The sequence below is a fragment of the Lichenostomus cassidix genome, chromosome 2 (genome assembly GCF_008360975.1).
Source record: "Lichenostomus cassidix isolate B80296 chromosome 2, HeHo_3.0, whole genome shotgun sequence".
Classification (NCBI taxonomy): Eukaryota; Metazoa; Chordata; class Aves; order Passeriformes; family Meliphagidae; genus Lichenostomus; species Lichenostomus cassidix.
This window is the reverse complement of record NC_139482.1, coordinates 16,984,372-17,002,177: the sequence shown is the minus strand read 5'-3', so window position 1 is coordinate 17,002,177 and position 17,806 is coordinate 16,984,372. Positions and strand designations below refer to the sequence as shown.

The window sequence follows — 17,806 nt, the reverse complement described above, 5'->3', positions numbered from 1 at the left end:
TCGTTTCACAAATAGTTCATTACGATTCAACAGCATTTAGAAAACTGCATTATTCACCTGAAGAACACGAGGAAAGCGTGTCCTATTTTCCTTTATGGTTTTAAAACAAATGCATGGCTTGCTTTTTAAAAAAAAAATAGAATTCATTACTACAAGGACTGGAAAACTAAAAAGGTGCTTCTGAAGAGCAAACCATACAGTGACATAGTAAGAAATATACAGGCGTTCTAGAGGCAGCAGAAGCAGATTCTAAACTAAGGCAGTTAGAACACAAGCATTTGTGCCACAATACTTACAAGAGGTTCTTCTGCATCATCTTCTGTGAAAAACCAGTCATGCTAAAAATTAAAATAAAATAGCTGAAAACTCCACAGGAAATAAAAAAACCCAAACGTGGCATAATCTAACATGGATATTACCAAAAGTGAGAGTTTGATGGATAAATATCAGACCCAAACTGGCCCAATGAGAGAAAAGCTGGTTGATCTATGTATGACCTTATTTTTTAAATAATGAAATGTATCCACTTACTTTTTGGATGAGTGTTTCTACAATTTTATATTGGTCTGGCATGTGCGTAACCATGTGTGTCATGTTGTCATCAGATGTCCTCACAAGTGTTGGACCAAATACTATTGCCAGGTTTCTTGGTTCCATCTAAGAAATGAAATATTTCCACATCATACATTTATAATGAAAAAAATACAGTAATATGGGCTAAGTACATTAATATAGTACTATTAGCATATATGAGAACCATTTTAAACAAGGACATAAGAAAGTTTTTTAAAAATACATTATTGACTCAGGTAGGATGTTACACTACACCAAAACTCTTCTATATGCAGATGTAATAAATACACCCCACATTTCTGCAATTCAGAATTCCAACCTTCTTGAACCTACTGCAAAAGCAAATGGCTCTAGAAGCACAAAAAATTCAAGAACTCCGATATATTCTTTACACTTTAAGGGGATCTTTTCTTCTTTCCTTAAAGAAACACACTGACACTTGGAAATATTGATGCTTTAAGATTCTTTTTTTTTTTGGTAAAAAGGCATTGATAGCTCCCTATTTTTTTCCTGAAAATGTTTACATGACACACACAAAAAATTAAGCTGGTAATCAAATACTGTATAATATCTACTGACAAAGACCTCATTCAACTTGCACCAACTTCAGAGGAGACAGCAGAACAAACATCACAGACCCAACACATCTATCCATGAGACAGGCTCAGAGTTATGTGACCAGGTCACCACTTTAAAAGTGAATTAAGTATATGACTAATGATACATCTCTGACAAATAATTTCAAGCAGTAGCAGCAGAACTTACCTTCTATTTTTGCTTACTTGTTTAACTCTGACTTTAGTGTTCTGGTAGAGAATAGACCAGTAATACACAGGAGGCAAGGTCTTTGGGCTTACCAGAAGTAAGTTGCAAACATGACACAAGCCCTTAACACTCTCTTTGACTTCAACTGTGTCATTTGACAAGTCATACAACTGTAACAACACCTCATTCATCTAGCTTTATATATTCTGTGACATTAACAGTACTTAACAACATTTATAAAGCCCACCAAAACCATAAAATGATAAAAAAGCTTCCTTTAGGCAATGCACTTGAAAATTACTCTTACTATAATTTCCTTATAATATCAGCTCAAAATTCACTGAAGTTGAATGTGTTGAATTTTATTTTTTATAAACACACAAATATTTTTCTTTCACATTTAACTACAAGGTAGTATTTGCAGAACCTACCACATTCACCTCAACTGACCTTTTAAATTATTCTAATCTTTTAAAATTTAAGATTGACCACAGGCTCTTCTATATACCATCAATTACATCTAACTTTTTCCTGTACCCTGCGCATTGGTGGCCAAGCCACCAGGTTACCTGCCCTGAGGTAAAGATCCATAAACACACCCATATTATGGGACAGCTTTGTGTTCAGCTACTCCTCCCTGAGAGCTGAAAAAGGGGACACTATGATTTGTATTTATTGTAGGAGTACAGCATGCACAGAATCACGTAACACAAACTACCTCTTTCCCACCCCTATGGAAATGACAAAAAGTTGTACTTAGTGGTGGAAAAAGACCAGGTAATGATCAACTACCACCACGTACAGAGTGAGTTTTCTTTCTTAAAACCAGCCAAACAGCATCTACAGGGTAATCAAATATTCAAGTAACTACAGCAAGTCCTAGTCTTAAAAATTTCTCAAGCATCCAAAAGCAAGGCTTCAAAGAAAGCTGATGTGACAACCTCTGTCAACAGGTTTATTCACCTGCACCCTGCCCAGGCACAGTCTTACTGGTGTCTAGACTAAAAATACAGTAAATTTACAGACTTGGGATAAATATAGGATGCAAGGAGTTATTCCCAGAAGAATGAATACCAGTTTGAATAAACTTAATTCACACTAAACAGGTGCATATTTTCCAGGAGTACTTAGCCTAATCCAAAAACCTTCTCCACACAGCAAAAGTCCCTAATTTCACCTACATCAATAAATTATCACCTTAATTAGAAATAATCCTGCACAAAAATAATACATAATGAAACAACCAAAATACATTATATGTTTCTTTTTAATACCTTGTTCTTTTCTGAGTTCTCTGCTACTGTCTTCAGGTGTGCAGAAAGAAACTTGAGAGTCTCATAATGATGTTCAGGTAAATCATGAATCTGAAACAAACAATCCCTATTCAGAACATCAAACATTTAATGCTAATTCTGTAGTGCACCTACAACACAGTTGATTTCAGTTTACCAGTCTCTTCAGTGTTTTCAGACGCTCAACAGGATCTTCTTTTCTATTGGCATCTATAAAATCTGCATACTTGTCTGTTAAAAAAGCAGAAATTAATCACACATATATACATGAGTTTTTATATCTGTGTATATGTGTATATACACCCCCAACTCCCAGCCCCACTCCTCCCTGAACACAAATAACATATATAAAAAATGATCTCTGGAAGTTACAGATTAGCCCATTGTATCATATGTGCATGTGTGGTATGCCAGTAGGAAAAAAACCCCAGTTTTCACAGAATATCGCAACAGTAGAACTGAAAATTTTACTCTTTTATTTGCATTTTCATAATACCTTCACCATCAAAGAAATCCTATGCTAGCTCTTATTTTTAAGATGATCACCATGAGTCCTCACTCTTGAGGAAAGAGAATGTTTATTGCAGAATGGGGATGATTTCACTGAATTTTTCTCTCAAATCATCTGACTGTTTTAAGACAACTGTTCAACAGCAGTTCCTACAGATGGAACTGTAATGAAAACGACCTACCGTTGGTAAAGAGGGGCTCTGGGAGCTTTCGGAAGAAGGATTTCAGCAAACTGCTTATCACATTCAAGTCACGCCATTTCTATGTGTTTAAAAGAAAAAGTCAGACATGCTTTGTAATTCTATAATCACAACACAACCAGAAGTTTTGAGGATTTTAATATGACAATAGTGTGATCGAAGACTTACATCGTCATGAACATCAATGTCAGTCATTCCTTTGTTGAGCTCTTCTTGCATACTGGAGATGGCAGCATTATTTCCAGGAACCCTGTAAATGCCTGTGTACTCAAGACCTCTTTCTTCAACCAGTTTGCAGCATATATCAACAATCAGAGGAATATACTGAAGAAGAAGAGTTATATGGGTAAGTAATTGATTAAAAAGGTGTTTTAAATTCACAGTGGAAGAAAAACTCTACTTCCATACTTTGTTGGTATGAGCTGGGGGGCAGTCATCTAGTCTAACACCAAATGTTCCTACAGCAGAAGGCTTCTTTTCAAATGTCTTCCTCATAATGCTTGGAATGCCTTTTCTCCACGTCCCCTTGTCTTTTGGTGGGCTTGTCTCATCTTTTGTTGTTAGGACAGTGGAAAAAAAGAAAATAAAGAAGGAAAATAAGAACATTTATGCCATGAAACTGACTGTAAATACAGGTAATAGATTTGCAAAGAGCAAGTGACACCTGCTGCATTTTTAGCTTTTACTGGTCTGGCTTTATGCAACAACTCACTAAACATTAGTCTGTCTTAAACATAACTTCTGTTCCTCTTCTGTGGTTCTAAAGATAAATCTGAACATACTCACAGCCCAGACTTAGAAAATCAAGTAGCTGGATGGTACTGTGGCATTTCAGCATTCTAAGATTAAAGGTATATAAACAACTAAATTTAAACTTAAAATTTATATAAACTACAAAAATTAAAAAAAAATTAAAATCTATGTTTACTAGCATAACACTAAGCCTCTATGAAATCATGCTGCTGCATGAAATATCCATCAGACTCTAGAGCCATGCTCTCACTTGTACAGACTTACTCACTCTTTCAAAAATTATCAGATTTTAGTCACTCCTAAATAATTCCAAACATTACTCACTTAAAGTATTCTCTATCCAAGAATCAGATTAAAAGTTCAGTTGCTCTGTTTACCTCTCCTATAGAATTCCTGTAGCAAATTTCAATTCCCATTTATCCTGCACTGAAGTCACCTAATACAGTAAGTACTTCCTTCTTATTTCTGGAGATATTCTTTCAGTAGATTTGACATTTACCCAACGTGCAATTTAGTTACATGTGTAGCACTGCAGGAGCAAAGGGACATTTGTTGGCAACAAAACCCAGAATTCACTGACAGCTTAAATTCAACACTGAATTATACAAAAGTGGTTGATCAAAAGTGGTTGCTTATCCAGTTGCCTGAATTTGTATAAAACATTTTTAAAACAGTCTGATCTGAAGTACCATATGTTTACACAGTATGTGGAAAAAAACAGAAAAAAAGAAGGAAAAAGAGAATAAATGTCAGCTTGCAACATTATTTGATGGAGTTCAGATATTGATTCAAGTTTGCAGTGCCAGCTCATCAGACTTTTTTAGAACTCAGGAGGCAATAACTTTGTTCTGTAAAAAATAATACAGGTTCACTCCTGTGTTTTAAAAAAATCTGTTCTTCTATACTTTTGAAGCACTTTAGTGGAAAAATTTACCTTGTCACTTCCAAGTCAGCTGGCAACAAAAGTATGAATTACAAATAAAATTATTTCCAAAGCTTGGCAAAATTTTGCTCACAAGAAGCCTAACACCTGTATTTTACTACTGTTAGCCCTACATGGAGCTGTAGGGGGAAAAAAAACCACAAAAACCTCTTGAGAGGGGACTAAAATAAAAAGTTTATGGGATCTGAGATTAAGTAGTTCCTAGAAATGAGTGACTAGAGCTGCAGCTTAAAAACCCCTGGCTAATACTTGGTTTGCACCTGTATATTCATGAATTGAAAAACACCTGAGAAGAGTACCTTGATGGCCTTGCACTGGGGAAGAAGGGAACTAAAGAAATACCCAAAACATACAGACCTTTAGTGAGAAGCTTCCTTTCTGACTCATCCTTAGGAGAATGTGGACTCTGAGTCCTCGGCTCTGCTTTAGTTCCAAGCAGAGTCTGTCTGATACTCAGACTCTGGCGAGGTGTTTTGGGAGATGGTTCTGTTTTGCTGCTTGAAGAACTGAACAAGAGATATTACTTCAGTAAAAAGAAGCTAAATAAGAACTCTACAAAAATTACTGGCAACATGTAATTCACCTACCTCATCATTGTACTGTACTCTTTAATCCTTCGACTAATTAGATCTCTACTAGTAACACCAGTATCCTATAAAACAGATTGAGAAATACTTTAGAATCTTATAAAATAAAAAAAAATTCTTCTTTTCAGAATATGATTAACTCTTCTGGTCACCAAATGTGTATAGAATTCAACATTCCAGTCCAATTAAAAAAAACCCAAACCCTCACCCAAACAAAACATCCTAACAGGCAATTCTTGAGAACAGTAAAGGCAGAACATTTAAAACCACATGGAAAACAAAAGTAATTACAAAACAACTACTGCTATTTATATGGCTTTTTTCAAAGCAGTACAATCTGATCAAATCCTCTTAAACTGAAAGTAAGTTTAAACACAAAAAATGCAAGCCAACACATACTACTACTATGAAAAATCCAATCCTATGTGCACACAGTACTTAGAAAACTAATTGCTACTACAAATACATCTGAAAAAGCCACAAATTCAATTGTGCTTTTTTTATCCATCTGTGTAATACTCTGGATAATTATTTTGAATCTGAGCAGATGTGCATGACCACAGACATGAACATATTCCTCTGTTGCTCATCACTGCAATGAAAATGCACTGAGGACAATATTGGGACAGATATTGATACCTTATGTACAATAGCATATGTGTGCCTTTGGCAATGAGCATTAGTTATTTCATAGACACATCAGCATTTAACCAGAGAAACAGATGTCCTTCAAAGTTTTTAACTACTGAGAAACTCATCATACTTTACTACTGCACACACCACTTCGCAATGCAAGTCTGCAGTGAGACCACACTGGTTCTAAACCTGCAATTATCCTTTAAAATGGATTAGGTATTTTTGGCAGATCAGTTTACTATAAAGTGTATTTTTAGTCAAATCAGCAACAGCATTAACTAATTTATTTCAAAAGTCTATTCTCTGATTATCACTATGTCGACCTTTTTTGAGCTCTATTAACTTACTCAGTTACCTTTCTTTCACCTCATTTTCTTCTGTGCTCCTGTACACATTTTGGTCAATTGGTTAATTAAAAATTATTTCTTCTGTTCAAGTATTAATTATAAGAATATACAATACATTTTTAATTAAAATGCAAGCACTATGACTTCTAGTCATACATTCTAGTATACAATTACCTCATCATTTAAGTTGCTGTTGTCTTGTATTGCTTTAATCCATGCCAACATGTTATCTCTGTCCTCAGCTTGAAACAGATACTCGCGGTCTGATGTGGTGAGCCTAAATACATTTTTCCTCTTGGTTTCACAGTACGAGATGTCTATCAAGCAAGCATTGATGCTTATAGGTTGCTCTTCCTCAGAAAGGGTCACTTGTTCCTTTTTATCCTTGTACAAATAAAGTGAATGCCCTCGAAGAACAACGTACAATTGCTTCCATGGCCGAATGCTCCCACCAACTCGCTGAAAAACAGCAACCGCTGGGTCAGATTGCTTGCTTGTTACAGTGCATGTTTCTGGATTACAAAAACTGCTTCCAGAAGTGTTGCAGAGAAAGACTACCCACCTGGCTGGCAGAAAGGTTACACAAAGCCGGATTCACTATTTGCTCTCCATTAGAGGAGTGAACTTCTCGATCACCTGCCCTCCCAGACCACCCACTGAGTGTAAGTTCACGCATGACAGCAGTAAGAAACAGAATGTGACAAGTCCTGGTCTGGTTTAGGGAGTTTTAGAGTTCCCAAGTTTAGGGAACTCTTGCCTATGCCTTTTAAACTGCCTTCAAGTCAGAATGGCATTTTCACACCACTGCAATTCCAGACTCCCAATTTTCTTTAAGTATTAGTCTATATTTGTGCAGGTGGTTAATTTGAACTCAACTCCACAACATTCACAAAAATTACAACTTTTTTCCTTATTAGGAAATAAGGAAAAAATACAACTACACTGACCAAGGGACTGATTTTTCTTATTAATTATTCATTAGAAATTAGTTTACTTCAACAGATGCTTTGAAATGTAAAACTAAAACAGTTTAGAAAGCCATTTGTGAAAGAAGCTGAGGAACTGACTGAAGTCAATTGTTAACAGGTCTAAAATTTTGTCAGTCTTATTGATGATCTTATCCCCTCAAAAAAATACAAAAAACCTGAACAGGAAGGCTTCAAGTTTCTTATCTTAGTTTGTCACCAGCTTAGTATTTGTCCTAGGTTAAAATCCCGAACATCACAGGTACCTTTCCTTTGTCTGTAAAAAGCTGACGAAAATGGAGCCATCCTTCTTTGGAGGCATCACCAAACACCTCTGAAGAAGAATCTTTTCGGGAACCAGAGTCTTCTGAAGATTTCTGGCTGTCTGGGACCTAGAGAAAACACCACAGAAAGAACCCCACAGTGTAATTCTATACATACATATTTGTCTACAGTTCCTATGTTCAAGATGTTTCTCACTTTAAAAATGTCCCCAGGAAGATGCTCCTGGGAAAACATAATTTCTGAAGTATACACACAACAATAATGACTTTATACATGGCAAGAATACTTCTGAGAAACTTCAGGAGTCTTAGACTCTCATTAGTGAGTTTTTACAAAAGTCCACCACATTTAATATGCTTTGTTTACAGAGACTGAGGAAAATTAAAATCAGGACAATGTAATGAGTCCAGGAAGAAAGAGACCACATTTACTTATATGATGCATACATCAGCAATGCAATTGCAATAAACTTCCTGTCTGTTTAGCACATTACTTTGTGCAACAGACTTGTATAATTCATACAATTTATCACAGCAGTATGGGTAATGTTTAGGAGTTGCTATATATATATATATATATGTTTACCTACCTTAATCCCCTTTAAACTAGATACATGCTTAATGGATCTGTTGGAAGAAAAACAAATGTTAAAATGAGATTTTAGACACTTTAAAAAACAGATGTCCAAATGAATTGATTTTTTCATGAACTCACGATTTCCCCTCTTCTCTGTAGTCATCCAGTCCTTCATCATATGACTTTGATCTCTCCGTTTTTGCGGCAGGCTGGCTATCCAGGACACTAGGCCGGATGGATTCTACAAACAAATAGAAATTTTTGAGTATGCAGGCACCCAAATCACATTTTTGCAATTTATTTCAAGCAATAAAGAGTTTACAATTTTCACTCCTGATCTCCAGAGTGTGAAAGGAAAAAAGTTGCAAGAGAAAAAGAATGAAATCAACGCTCACCATGATCATGTGAAAGTTGTCGCCGAATTAAAGGGATTGGAGATGTAGGACTGGGAGGAACAGTTGTTATAGCTGGTGCTTGAGAAGCAGATGCAGAAATAACAGCAGAAGCAGGAATGTGTGCAATATCATGGTCAATACTAGGACTAGTCGGTTCATCTATAAAGGTAATATGCCATATATTAACATAATAAATGCATTAATCAAATGCTTAAACCAAATGGCTGTCTGAACTTCTCATTACTGATCTCTTAAAAATGAAGTCATTCTAATAAACCAATTACGTGTGTCCAATTAATTCACGCTGTCAAATGGACTCTTTTTTTTTTCATTAAGAGAAGCCTGTTTTGTTTTGTAGGGGTGTTAATTGTAGATTAGAGATAAAGGCAAAAAACCATAGATCTTGTTGTTTGTGAAAGAAACAGGAATTATTTGCTAATATCTCTTAATATTATTTGCAAGTATTTTTGTTTATATGCATAAGCAAAACCCACACATGTTATATCAGTAAATCTGAACTCAAGAGACAGATAAACACAACAAAATATGGGCAGACTACTGAAAGCCATTTGGTTTAAATGAGTTCAAATAAAAGAGCCAAGTTACAAGCAAACAAAAAAAAGCATTTTAAACAGCTATCTAGCAATTCAGAGAACCAATCCCCCCATCCTCCGTACATTCAAATAAAGAAGCAAGTATTCAGACTTTTAAAAGATGGGACTACTACATACCAATCAGTTCTTCCACTAATTGTTCATAGAAACGATTGCATGCCATACATGCCCAGCACCTCTCAGTCTCAATAGCCACAAGGGTCATCATGAAAGATTCCAAAAAGCTTTAAATATTCTACTATTTAACATGTTTCTTAAAAGATGGAAGAAGCCAAAAGATGCATTTTCCATCATTTTGTGAAAAGAGCCATAACATCTTCTAGAGCACATTACTAGTACTAGAAAAATCATTCTACTTCATGCTCTGGGTAGAGGAGGGGATGGAAAAGAAAAAAAAATCAAGTCACGAGCAGGGGCTGAACTGTACTGCCGTAATGAATATGAATGTACTCTAGGTGCTAAGAATTGTAATATGCAGAGCTACTGAAAAGCCTATTGAAATCAATGAACACTCACAGACAGAGGTTTATTCTTTGCTTTGTGCGAACACAACTGCGTGTGCTGCATTGTGCTGTTCCAACAGTCACTAACAGTTCTGTTAAGGCAGCACTTGTACCATCAAAATTTGGCAATGTACATTTAGAACAAGGCAATAAACAAAATACAGGACGGTTTAGCAGGAACATGCCTCCAAATTGTCTGGGGTGGAAAATATAGTAACCTTTGAAATTAAAAAAGCATATCCCAAAAAAACAGCAGCAAACTAGAAACATTAATAAAAAGGAAATGCAAAAGAATTCACACCAAACCATGACTCTACCATTAAAAATTTTCCATGTTTTACTTGCATCCAGAGTGATAAATTAGAAGCATTTACAGATGAATTCACTACAGCAACTAGGATACAGGAAGAACCTCAGCTACACTTCCATTTCAAACCTACAGCAGCTCAATTTCCTATTGCCTTTTTTTTCTGCTCATATTCCCTGAAACTAACATTGACTAAGCAATATAATCACTCACTGTGCAATTGATTGATTTACAGCACACAGACTGAAATTGCTCAGGTTTATTTATGTTTAACGGACCTATCTTGAATGTCACAGTCTCTACTACCAATAGTTATAAAAACACTAGCACTTGAAATAAATCTGTGCAAGCTGTGAACACAAACATGCTGGCAACACTGTAACATTTCCCACAACACTTAAATCCAGAAATTCAGATAAGGAAAAACAGTTTATAAGTCCCTGAAAGCAACAATAATTAACACAAATCGTCATTACTTCACAGTGGATCCTAATCCCCAGATGAACCAAAATTAAAGTGGTTTTAGAAATATGCAAACTTTAGAGGAACTGCAAATGACAGTGGTACAGGAGCAGCATAACTATTCAATCCCTGAAGATGCTGAAGGTCAGCTAATGGCAAGCTTTTACATAACATAAAATGATTATAGAGCAAATTGGGATGCACACCGTAAGAGTTGCTGCCTATTAATTTAATGCACTAGCAAATGGCACTGCTGCTGTATAATAAGAAACAAAACTCAAACAACTACATATATTAATCGTATTTTGATCTTTCAAGTATTTTCAGTATTTGTCTACCTCTTCAGTTTCCTTGACTGACATATCTGCACCCCAAAACTCTTCACACAGCATGTGAAAGGATGGGTTCAGCTCACCAATCAATGAAAATGACTGTGCTCAAAATGCACTGAAGCACACAGAACAAATAAGCCAGAGGAGAAACCACACAAAATAATTCTCTTTCAGTTTGCTACCTCAGATTACTGCTGTCTCTTTAAATATTTGCAACAAAAAGGTCAAAGACTCCATGGAAAACATTATTCTGGGATGTACTGAAAAACACCTGGAGGACAATGCAGTCATTGGTCACAGCCAGCTTGGCCTCATGAGGGGGAAGTCCTGCTTGTCAAACCCAATTTCCTTCTATGACAGAGTAACCCACCAAGCTGATCTAGGAAAGCCAGTAGATGTAACCTTTCTGGACTTCAGCAAAGCGTTTGATGCTGTCTCTCACAGTGTCCTTCTGGACAAAGCATCCAGCTCACAGCTGAAAAACCCCATTACACCATGGGTGAGCAACTGGATCATGGGCTGGGCACAAGGAGTTACAGTGAATGGGGTGACATCAGGCTGGTGACCTGTCACCACTGGGGCTCCACAGGGCTCCATCCTCAGCCCAGTTCTCGTCCACATCTTCATTTTAATGACTTGGACACAGGACTCAAGGAATACCAAGTAAGTTTGCTGGTGATGTGAAACTGGGAGGAGCTGTCAACTCCCTCAAGCACAGAGAGGCTCTGTAGAGAGACCTTGACAAATCAGAGCTCTGGGCAGTCACCAACAACAGGAAGTTCAACAAGGGAAAGTGCCAGATTGTGCACCTGGGATGGGGCAACCCTGGCTGCCTGTACAGACTGGGGAATGAGAGGCTGGAGAGCAGTGCCACAGAAAGGGACCTGGGGATCCTGGTCCATGGCAAGTTAAACGTGAGCCAGCAGTGCCCTGGCAGCCAGGAGAGCCAACCCTGTCCTGGGGGCATCAGGCACAGCATTGCCACCCGGGCAAGGGAGGAGATTGTACTGCTCTGCTCTGACCTGGGGCAGCCTCACCTCGAAGGCTGGGGACAGTTCTGGGTGCCACAATACAAAAAAGATATTAAACTATTAGAGAGCATCCAAAGGAGGGCCATGAGGATGGTGAAGGGTCTGGAGGGGAAGCCAGAGGAGTGCCTAAGGTCACTTGGTTTGTTCAGCCTGCAGTCTGAGGGGAGACATCACTGTGACCTTCAGCATCCTCACAAGGAGAAGATGAGGGGCAGGTAGTGATCTCTTCACTCTTGTGACCAGTGACAGGACTCAAGGAAATGGCACAAAGCCAAGTCAGGAGAGGTCACTTTTCACCTCTGTCTGCACATGAGCATGCAACTGGTCAACAGATGCAACTAATGATTTTCAGGAAGAGCCCTTCAATGCAAAAACATTTATGGGGATAAGACACTGAAAACTTGTAATAAATAGACAACCACAACTAGTTGATCCTCTAGCTAAGGCAGAGAGAAATTCATGTTCACAGCATGCTTGTATTGGCATGCAGCTGGAGATTGGGGAGCTACAAAAATAAGGAGCATCTGTACACAGTGTAGGTAAGCTGAAAAATACTGACTCTGCAGAGACACAGATTTAGACAGAATGGGCTCAGAGGCTGAACCAGAGATTTCAAAACTGTGGGTTTCATGAGGGGAGAAAGCATGACAAAGAGGACATACTATCCCCACTATGTGAATGAGGAACTAAGGAACAAGTATTAACCAATTTATCAGATATTCAAAGGAACAGACACAGAATCACTGAAAAAAACCACAGATCCATATCATAACCTGTTCAGCTGCAACAATATAATTTTATCATTATTAATGTACCATTTCACATGTTTGTTTATTCCATCTCCCAAACAGTCTCTTAAACATTCGGGTTTGAAAGGAACAACCTGAACACAATACGGAAAATCTCAAATGTAATTTAAATGAATCACAGAGTATTCAGGTGGAAGCAAATCTAGGAAGGTCTCTTAGGCTCACACTCTCCACAAAGCAGGATTAGTGCTGAATTCAGACCATGTTGGTGAGCGTACTTGTCCAACAAGTGTCAAATAGAGGGGAAGATATCCCTCAACATCCGGGCTCTATTCTTTTGTATTGATATAGACCAGTACAATATAAGTCCAGTTTGGTGTTGCCAAACTTGATAAGCATATCCCATTTCCTCTCTAGGTCATGAACATTAAACAAGATGGACCCTGAAGAATGCCACTTGTACCCAGCCTCCAGGCAGAATATGAACATTTAGGCATTACCCTTTAGACCTGATAATCCAGTTTTCCTATGTATGCAGCAGGACAGCCATCGAGACTATGGTACAAGGATGAGCTCACTGAAGAGCTCAAAACCCTTGCTAAAGTCAAGGTTGGTGACCACCTTGGGTTTTCCTCTCATTCACAGGTCTACTTATCTCATTACAAAAGACAATCCCATTAGTCAAACACTTGGTAAATCCATGCTATTCCAAATTATCTCCTCCTTACTTTGCCCAGAAACTAGTTCCAAGAGGACTAACTCCATAATTTTCCTAAGGTCTGAGGTAAGGTCAATTGACTGCCTTCCCTGAACTGCTCTTCTCATCATTTTGCAAGATGGATGTACCATTAGCTTTTTTCCAGTTAATTGGGATGTCTTCCAGTCCTCATAATCCTTCAAAGATAGGCAGTATCTGTGCAGTGACACCAGCCAACTCTGTCAGCACCTTCAGATGCATTTCACTGGGTTGCATGGACAGGTATGGGCTGAGCGGGAGCAGCACTGGAGCTGTCTCAAGAATACCCTCTTTATCCAAGTTGGTAATGATTGTGGGTTTGTTTTGTTTGTTTGTTGTGAGTTTTGGCTGGCTTGTGCTTTTTTTTTTTTGGTGGGGGTGGGGAAGCAAGGGAAAGCAGTGTTTAAGGAAATTGTTTAGTTAACTGAATCATACACCCACAGGAAACAAATTCACAGACAGACTTTAGTACAGACACCATCAGGGATGCTTTAATAGGGATTATTAACAGAGAAAGGTGATTTCTCCTTCAATCCATAGGGGTTCAGTTTGACAAAGGTTTCTTCACTGGTAATAAAAAAAATCACTGGAAAAAACTAGCTTCCCAAAGCTAAAGTCATCCTTCACATTTATTCCCCTTGAGGTATGGCAGTCGTGCAAGCAATATTTCAACATCTCCAATGACTGTAAGAAGGAACTGTGTTACTTAATATTGCAGACCACATTACTATTTAAAGCACTAATTGAGCATCTCAATTTAAACAAACAATGTATGTGGCTACAAATCCTAACTCAACAAGTACGTATTTTATCAAAGACTATTATCTGACTTAAAATTCAGATAATAACAATGTGACAGCTGTGTAGTAAGACACACTTAAAAACAGCTTTACATTTCACATGAAGAATGTTGAGACAGAATGCACTCCTAGAAACAAAAAAATTGTCCAACGTACCATTTCCCATACTGCATGCATTGAAGGAGATAATTGTATTTTATTATTTGCTTTCTGACAACCATACCAAATTCTTGGATTACGTATTTGTTTATAGATGCCCCTGTAGCATTTAATGCAATTTTGGTTACTCAGATCTTGTGCAAATGTAACAATGACCAATTGTAAAGAGCCCAGCCTTCTGCAGAGAGCTACAGAGAGGTAGCTCATGCTGCTGTCCCCAAAGCAAAGGGCTAAAAGAGTCATTAAAAACATTATTTTCATTCAACTGAGACCCAGATGTCAAGGCTCCTTATAGAGTCAGATGGCATCTACCTGACAGCCATTACAGTATTATAACAGTTGTCTCTCTATTTCTTCAATAGTTTCCTCAAACAACAGACTATGGCTTTGGGATGCAATTTAAGAATGAATCTTAGATGTCAAATTAATTTGCTTATGTAAGAAAAGAAGGAACAAACTATCAGGTACTCATTAGTAGAATTTTAAAAACCCTAATCTTCTCTTTATGGAAGGACTGACAGGATGTGCCAGCGACCCTGCAGCAGGACTGACTCTAGAGGCACTGCCTTCCTGAATTTCAGCCCTTTGTCAACAACTGTTTTGCACTCCACATCCTTGTCCTGCCCAGGTGCTCCACCATACACAATACCACAACAGGCTCTGCACTGTCACGATGCACAAAAGTACCCTGCTCTGAAGTATTCTTCCAAACTGCAGAAGATAAAAGCTCTAAAATCTTGCCCTGTGTCTAATACCTCTTCTGTGCCTCTCAGGTTAGATTTGCTCCAGCTTGTTCTAGACAGCACTTCCCTTGAAGTACAGCCATGCAGACCAAATGTCCCTTCCCTTACCTTGACAGCAGGTGGGATAGGAGGGGTCAAGAAAAGGCTGCTGAGGCCCAAGTGGAGCAAGGCAGAGCACAGCAGGGAGACAGAGACTGCAGCCAAGTGGCACCAGTGAGAAGAATGCAGAAAGGAAGGAAAGAGCATGGACAAGATAACAGAGGTTACAAAATGGATCCTCATCCACACACAGGCAGGGAAGTAAAAAATAAAGTCTATCTCCAAGAAACCCCAGAAGAAGCTGCCATTAAAGTAAACACAGACACACTAATGTAGGCTGTTTTTCTTAAAAGCCTGTCAGGAAGACAGTTAAATAAAAATACCATGTATACAAATTTAATAGGTAGTGAGAAGGCCAGAAATAACCAATAAACAAAAGTTTTCAATCAAATATAAACTATATGGAACTAACTATCATACATGACAGAATAAAGGACTAATAAATATCCCGCAGCAGTGACTTCTTGTTATGAATCTTGCAGTACAAGCTGCTGCATCTTATACTTCAGCCTGCAAGGGCAAAAAGCTTTGGTATGTATAAACGTCCAAGGCTAAAACACATGATTTCAAAACAAGATAACGCTATTGCCTGGATTCCTCATGACCTGTTGACTCATTTTTTCAAAAAAGAATCTTTAAAAATGTATTTTTTCGCTAGTTTTTAAGTACTTCCAGCACTGGCAGCACTAATTGTCTTTACAAAGAATTTCTTCATATATCTACCTTACGTAATTACCCTCATGTGGCCAAAAGAATAGAATGGAAACATGTCTGCATGCTGAGCACATTCATTGCTCTAAGCCCAGAAACACAGGACTGGAACAAGCCTCCTGAATCATCAAATCCAGTCCTCTGCTAATGCACTCATGTAAATAATATGTTTGTTACACTGACTGACTTTCACACAAACAGAAAAGGCTTCCCAAGGTTATTCTTCATGTGAGACTATTGTGAAAACCGTATCTATGAAAGTCTATTGTTTATTTCGGTGTCAAACAAAAGTTTAACTATCTTTCTACACAAAGCAATTCTAAAGGTTCCTGCTTGCCATATTACCCCACCACACAAAAAAGTACAACTCTCAATGTATTTTTTTTTGCCAAGAACCCTGACAGAATTCCCTTATTACCTGCAATTATTAGTTGAAGTTATAATGATACACTAAGGATGTTTTATGCTTTGAAAATATTACTCATTATCAAACAAATCTGATGCTTCTACTCAATTAAAAACTCTTCTAGATGTTATGAATTATTGCTCCCAATTTTAAGTTTTAATTAAAAAAATATTTTTGAGTTACAGAAGCATTTAAATGGTATTTAAAACACTAATTTGTAATTTTGCGTTTTGGCCGCTTCAGAATACCACAATGATTTAAAAATTGTTCTTTGGATAAGAAACACTGAAATGTTCAGCCTGGAGCAACAGTGATTTGGCAGGCCACACTGTAAAACCCTGGAAAAAAAAATAGAAGACTGATGCTTATCTTAGAAACACTGATGACATGTTAAAAGCTGTTCCAATGCTATCACTATAATAATGGAAGAAATAGTCCTCAAAAATGAACATCTGTCAGCCCTAATCTCTACTGCAATTACATTTATATTTTCATAGTTTGGAATAGCTAGGCAGTAACTTGTGGAAAAGAAAATTATCAGAATTGCTGAAGATTTTCATTTTCATCTTAACTGCTAGCAGTTTTTCCTTAAAACATGCTGTATCAACCATCAGTATTCAGCCACCATTTGCCCTGAAGGTATCTACACGTTCTGGGTTGGCAAACCACAATCTCTGCTGAAGAAGTCTGAGATTTTGAATTTTCTTTCTGCCTGATGCTTTCTCTTCTAATAAGGAGAAAACAGAATGAGAAGGAGAAAACATTCTTTCAAATGTTTCCTTTCTGCATGAGAGACTATTTCTGCTTGTTTCCCCCTAATTTTGTCTATTCCAACCTGCATAACCTTTTTCACAGTGTGTTGTGCAAACATATCAATATCTTTTGTTTCATTTGCATTCAATATGTGTGTATTCACATTGTCATCTTCCAAGCCTCAGCAGCCTGCAGAGAGAGGCATTAAGATGTACCAGGAGGACAGGGAAAGTATGGCACATACTCCACTAAAACAAGACAGCAAAGTCTTTACACTGTCCAAAAAGTACCTGAAGTTACAGACATGACCTAGGATTTAAAGGTAGGTATTGATAAATATTGATTGTAAACCCTACACATCCCCACCTCCAGCCCTAGAGAAGATGAATGCAATCACATGTATAATAAAAGCTGCCTGACAAGTTTAACTTGGTGTTTTAGAATGTTTCAACTCCTAATTCCTTAGTTAATGTATTATAAATAGTAATGACAACAACAACAATGAAAAAGAAAAGCAGAACCCACTGGAAGCCAGGTACATTTACCCTATCTGCTAATCAACAAGTATCCAAGT

The 17,806-nt window shown here is 37.5% G+C and overlaps 1 protein-coding gene across 5 annotated transcripts in view; it reads right to left on the bottom strand.

Moving 5' to 3' along the window:
- The window catches only part of ARHGAP21 (Rho GTPase activating protein 21), a 114,246-nt gene that overhangs the window by 6,055 nt on the left and 90,385 nt on the right, over window positions 1–17,806 (bottom strand). For 4 of the 5 annotated variants that reach the window (XM_085050511.1, XM_085050512.1, XM_085050515.1 and 1 more), the window contains 14 exons: window positions 8,828–8,986; window positions 8,571–8,673; window positions 8,446–8,482; window positions 7,838–7,963; window positions 6,781–7,065; window positions 5,624–5,688; window positions 5,394–5,542; window positions 3,749–3,891; window positions 3,509–3,664; window positions 3,323–3,401; window positions 2,788–2,861; window positions 2,613–2,702; window positions 532–657; window positions 297–338 (listed from right to left, as the gene is read on the bottom strand). In XM_085050511.1, coding sequence (XP_084906637.1) covers window positions 297–338; window positions 532–657; window positions 2,613–2,702; window positions 2,788–2,861; window positions 3,323–3,401; window positions 3,509–3,664; window positions 3,749–3,891; window positions 5,394–5,542; window positions 5,624–5,688; window positions 6,781–7,065; window positions 7,838–7,963; window positions 8,446–8,482; window positions 8,571–8,673; window positions 8,828–8,986 — 1,634 coding nt within the window. The remainder of the gene's footprint in view (window positions 1–296; window positions 339–531; window positions 658–2,612; window positions 2,703–2,787; window positions 2,862–3,322; window positions 3,402–3,508; window positions 3,665–3,748; window positions 3,892–5,393; window positions 5,543–5,623; window positions 5,689–6,780; window positions 7,066–7,837; window positions 7,964–8,445; window positions 8,483–8,570; window positions 8,674–8,827; window positions 8,987–17,806) is intronic. The other variant, XM_085050516.1, reaches the window with a different exon arrangement.